Here is a 6,000-nt window from a genome sequence, read left to right on the forward strand (position 1 = left end):
TCGTGGACGGACATGGTGCAGACAAACAAAGAATGGAAATCAATGATTTGATTACTAATAGTTTGTTTGTTGTTTAACGCCGCACTCATCGATATTACAGTTGTATGGCGGCGGTCTGTAACTAATCGAGTCCGGACCTGACAATCCAGTGATCATGCGTCAACAAGTATGACTGACTGAAGATCTATTTTAACCGGGATCTTCACGGGTGGGGAATAGGGTTCAAACTTACAATCCGTCAATCCTTTTCTTGGATACAAATGAGTTACAACTCATTAAATCAAAGTGCGGCTCAAGTAGGAAGTATTACACGACCGACTGCATGTTATATACAAGCATTAAAACTGGTTCAAAGATATATTTATTGAATATGTAACAAGTAATATTACGCTTTTCGTTAATTTACAATAAGACCAACAAGGTACTGTAAAACCGTGTTGCCATCAACATGTTTTATTTATGTATAAGTTAAAGCTTTCAGATCAATAATACTGCTGGTATTGAGAACACATGAGCCTGCTGGGTATAACTAACAATGATGTGTTCTTTGTGTTCGGGATATGACTCGTTATGTTGTGGACATCTGTTACACGCCGCATGCTGCTGTACTTATCTGTCTGCCGAATACAACCTCAGCATGCTCCAAGACTCAGTAAAATTGAAATCGGAACTTCAATGAAGAATTTCTAACCATTGATAGTCTATAATTTGAGGCCATATATATCGAAATGCGAATTTTAGCTTAAATTTACCATACCGTTGAAATGTTTGCAAATATAAATAGAAGAGTGACAATTAACATAATAATTCTCGAGAAACTTTAAATTCCTATTTTTCCTCACTATCCATATCACTGAGAACATCCAGTAACTTGCATGGAAAAGTAACTGATCTATATTTGAGAAAATCTGACAATATGCAGGTCCGCGATTCAGGATGAATTTCCACATGACTGCACTGAAAAAACCTGTTTAAACTGTCCGTTTCATTAATCCCGTCATGTTTTCGCACGACGATAGAACACGTTAAAAAGGGAAACATCGTCAAGGGTGAGTGAGTGAGTGAGTGAGTATGTGAGTGAGTGAGTGAGTGAGTGAGTGGCTTTCACGCCGCTTTTAGCAATATTCCAGCAATATTACGACGGGGGACACCAGAAATGGGTTTCACACATTGTACCAGAACCCGGGCCTTCGGCCGGAGGTGTAAAACTAGGCAGTGACATAATGTATTAAATGTGCGCGTACATACGATAAAACATATCTATTAACGTGCTTCTTATCATATGCTTCTCACTAAATGTAACCCGATGAAGTTTGACTGCGGGTATTTATAAATAGCACTTGTATTCGAAACATAGACATATATTTCATCTTTTGCATTAAGTTTCACCACGCCATCGAGGTAACTGTTAGCAAATGTTTCACTTGTTCGACACATTTCAACACTCTTATACAATATAACATCCGTATGGGGAATAGACTGCCGGTTGATTCTTCTGATTGAATGTTTTACGTTGATGTTAGTTGTAAGTTCAGATCTTGTTTTCAGAGTTATGGAGGAGTAGATGTTATAGTAGCCGGGTTCTGTAACTTGTAATCGTCCATTCGCCATTTTGACTTTGCTCGTCACGTGGGCAGCTCCATATCCATATTCATCAGTCCATGTGTAATCTGGAGCTGAATAGTAACGTTATTTAGTAAACATTCTATGACAATTGTCATAGTGATAGAATCAATAAGAACAGCGCCGATGAACGTATGCATAATTGAAATGTAATCAATATTTTTAAAAAGTCAGAAAGCAGAGCAACTGTTTTCAGTTGCTCTGGTTGATATTTTTGCCTACATTCCGGGAGCAAATTATTAAAGAGTTCAACGAAATATGACGCGGAAAGAACACACATTCCCAAGTTCAGATTCTCCACTTTGGTAGTTGTAAAGGTGAACAGGTTATCACAGCAAAATGTTCATTTTGTGTGAAGGTTCAATACTCAAAGGTCAAAACAATGCATAAAAAAATAGGGAAAACCGAAGCAGATGTACTGGCTCCAACCAATAACTGAATGTATGCCACCCATTTTATTTATTCTGAACACAAACAGCTGGGTAATGCGAACAATAATTTTTCTGTACGTTTGCTATGACATCCCATGTATTCATTTGTACATTGCAAATGTCATTATATTTCAAACGCAGATGATTACAAAATGGTCAGCAACAGGTTTTCAGAATGGCTGCCGCGTCATCATTAGTGTTAACAAAAATGAAATTTCAGCCTCACTTGTCTCGTGATTCCTGGCATATTTACTATGGACGACGCACGATGGACAAACAGGCCACATCACGAACCTTCTTGGCTTTATATTTAGAGCTTAAAGGCAGGATGTACACGCCACTACTATAATTTAATGCGAAATGTGAAAATCCTGTAATGAGTTTAAATTAAATAGTGTCACCTACAGCATGTAGAACCCTGTATTATGATAGCACTTGGTATCGAGGATGTTTTTGTAATAACCGAATTCGCTCTAATCTTTGTTGTACACGTACGCACATGTTTTACATGTATGGTTAAACGTTTTAAACCTTTGGTCTTACTTCCCACCTGGTAGTGACATGCACTGATATACATGGATTTTCTTCGTAAACGCGTCAAAATCCTCACTCATACAGAAAGCTACCGTTATACCGAAGTCAGATGTTAAATTTTAGTTGGTTGTGCGCATTTCGACTATAAACGTGCATCTGGTCGGTACCCAAAACACAGTTGGTTATAAACGTGTTCGTTACACTGACTGACTAAGTTTGGCTTTTTACGACGCTTTTAGCAATATTCCAGGAACATCACGGCGGGGGACACCAGAAATGGGCTTCACATATTGTGTCCATGTGGGGATTCGAACCCGGGTCTTCGGCGTGACGAGCCAACGCTTTAACCATAAGGCTACCTCACCGCCCCTGTGTTCGTTACAGAGGGAGCTTAGTGTATTTCGCAATTTGTCTACTTTGGCAAGTATTCGATTTCCCAGTGGTTGCTGGGTGTAACCGTTCTCTATATTTAGCACTGACTGTTTTCCTCGAAAGTATCGGTTCTCCGAGAATAGTCGATCATAAAGAAGAAATGTGTACACTTTATTTTTGTTTAACGTTGTTCAGGGCAATACTCAAGCAGTCTGTACATAATCAAGTCTAGTTAGAGACATAGGAAAATGCATACAATACTGCTTCCTGAAACAAATTATTTCAAAAGCTTGGCTATGCTCGTGTATAGGAATATGCCCTATAAGACACTATTGTGACAGACATACTGAAGCAGGAGTATAAAGCATTGCATGGCTGCATCATTGAAGCAATTTAATGAGAAGATAAAGTGGTCTGGCATTGTGACCTTGTAAACAGCGGAACAACCCGGTGTCATGCGCCTAGTGGCTGCAAGAGTTGTATGGTCCCCAGGGAGTTGAGATTGATAATACGACGTGCCGTTGAGATTGACATCCAGTGATCGAGGGAGAAACAAAGCGCCTTTGAGCAGCTGAGCTGGATATCGGCGCTTTACAAATGTTAGTATGTATTATATGTATGTATGTATGTATGTAGGTAGGTAGGTAGGTAGGTAGGTGTATGTATGTATGTATGTGTGTATGCATGTATGCATGCATGCATGTATGTATGTATGTATGTATGTATGTATGTATGTATGTATGTATGTATGTATGTATATGTATGTATGTATGTATGTATGTATGTATGTATGCATGCATGCATGTATGTATGCATGCATGCATGTATGTATGTACGTATGTATGATCATGATGGCCGGTGTTCATCATTATCAATCACTGGTTTGTCCTAGAATTGTTTATACAACCACCGACCGTCATATAACTGAAATATTGCTCAGAGCTGCGTTAAACAACAACCCGCCATAGGAATATCGTTTCAAGGTTAAACGTATTCTACATCAGTGTGTCAATCAGATAGGCACACTCAGAATCGCCAGGATGAAGGATGAAGATGAAGCTTACCTGTGCTTGTGTCAAGATACAGATGAGCTGATGAGGGAGGCATGGTCCGCCGTCCAACTGACTTTTTCTGCTGCATCAGCGACTTTACATTCATCTGTAATTAACGCATGTTCAAATGATCCCCGAAAAAGGAAGTGTTATACATTACAGATGTATTGTGGTTCTACATGCATCCCCGAATAACGAACTACCCACGTTGTCTACTGTGGTATGCCACAATCTCCAGCTGTACATCTCGACATGAAAGGGGCGGCGGTGTATAAAATGGTTAAAGCGTTCGCCCGTCACGCCGAAGACCCGGGTTCGATTCTCCACATGGGTAGAATGTGTGAAGCCCATTTCTGGTGTCCCCCGCCGTGATATTACTGGAATATTGCTAAGAGCGGTGTAAAACTAAACTCACTCACTCACTCACTCGACCTGAAAGGAAAGTTGACTATCGGAACATCTAGTCATTATGTTTATCATAAACCGTCACTCTGCAATGTCGACCAAAGAGTGTCACAAACATACGTGATCAAATGCAAAACATCCCCATGTATTTATCGAACAATAAAATACTCAAACCAACTCAACATAAATCAAAGTTGTTGTAGTTTTGCACTTGAAGTAGTCGACACTCAAATAGGTTGTCGTTTCACAAAACATTGACGTGACGTTAGGGATTTGCTTATTCTGTTGATACTCCGTGTCTAACACCCATGCCATGTATGAAGGACATTGTTGGTGTCTATCGACGATCATTACTCGATCATTGCTGAAAGAGGTGTTAAACCACACACATTCCTCAGTCACACACTTTCCCCAGTCATACACTTTCCTCAGTCACACACTTTCCTCAGTCACACACTTTCCTCAGTCACACACCTTCCTGTGGCAAACCGTGAAGATCCAGGTTAGAATTGATCTTCAGTAACCCATGCTTGTCGTAAGAGGCGACTTACGGGATCGGGTGGTCAAGCTCGCTGACTTGGTTGACACATGTCGTTGTATAACAATTGCGTAGATCAATGCTCATGCTGTTGATCACTGGATTGTGTAGGTCCAGATTCCATTATTTACAGACCGCCGCCATAGTTGGAATACGGCGTATTCCAACGGCGTAAAGCTAAACTCACTCACTCACTTTCCTGCGGTACCCAAGTAACGGTAATTTACAGTGTGTATTCAGGAAATATTTAGAGATTATGCCGAGCCTTACCAGATTTAACAGCCTCCAAAGCCCTTCTGCCTGACGAAGACAGCACACGTTGCCATTTTTCGTTTGAACGACCTGGATATGTGTGTTCAGTTGCAGCTGGTCAGTTGGTAGTTTGAAGTTGCGACAATCTGAACACACAGTTGACCCATCAATAGCCTGGTCAGTGGTCTGTGCTGAGGTAATAGCCCGTGTGTCTTGTTCTGTGGCACTGCCAAGGAAAATCAACACCGCAAATATAACATTAACACACACAGACACTGTCAGTGCTAGCGCCGCACATGTGCTCCCACAAGAACAACGATGGCTGGCTGTCCCGACGCCGTTCTCGGCGGCGTCAGGGTTGACGGACGAAGCGGTGTCCGACATGACTGCCTCCTTATCAGTAGACTATGTAGATTGACACTCCGAAGTTGGTATATATTACTGCTTACAGCTCCAAATTAAAACCACGCAATGAGTACACTCACCATCTCCAGTCTAAATATAGCAATGAGGTTTTCCCATACAATCCTCGGGAATTGACTTCATCGGATTTTTTACTTCTTCCGGTATCGCCTAAAAGATTTTGAAGGTTGTAAAGATATTATGGTGAATATTATCGCGTTCCTTCGTGCACATCACACTATTGAGAAAGGCAGTGAACAGAAATTGATAAATTGTTAACTCCGTATTTCGGTAATATAGACACAGCCACTCTACTTTCGCTTTTGAAAACCTTGCGCTATTAATATAAAACGTGTCTGGCTTGTGAAACACTTCTTATAATGTATTTCGA

The 6,000-nt window shown here is 40.6% G+C and overlaps 1 protein-coding gene across 2 annotated transcripts in view; it reads right to left on the reverse strand.

Moving 5' to 3' along the window:
- Window positions 1-5,687, reverse strand: part of LOC124282362 — a 32,466-nt gene extending 26,779 nt beyond the window's left edge. The window contains exons 1-3 of one of the 2 annotated variants that reach the window (XM_046718331.1): window positions 5,226-5,684; window positions 4,025-4,118; window positions 349-1,676 (exon numbers count right to left, since the gene is read on the reverse strand). In XM_046718331.1, coding sequence (XP_046574287.1) covers window positions 1,279-1,676; window positions 4,025-4,118; window positions 5,226-5,591 — 858 coding nt within the window. In that variant the 5' untranslated portion in view covers window positions 5,592-5,684 and the 3' untranslated portion in view covers window positions 349-1,278. Of the gene's footprint in view, window positions 1-348; window positions 1,677-4,024; window positions 4,119-5,225 lie in introns of those variants that run through there. The other variant, XM_046718332.1, reaches the window with a different exon arrangement.
- Between the last annotated feature and the right edge of the window lie 313 nt (window positions 5,688-6,000).

This window comes from Haliotis rubra, unplaced genomic scaffold (assembly GCF_003918875.1).
Source record: "Haliotis rubra isolate DU_JTF1 unplaced genomic scaffold, ASM391887v1 Scf299, whole genome shotgun sequence".
NCBI lineage: Eukaryota > Metazoa > Mollusca > Gastropoda > Lepetellida > Haliotidae > Haliotis > Haliotis rubra.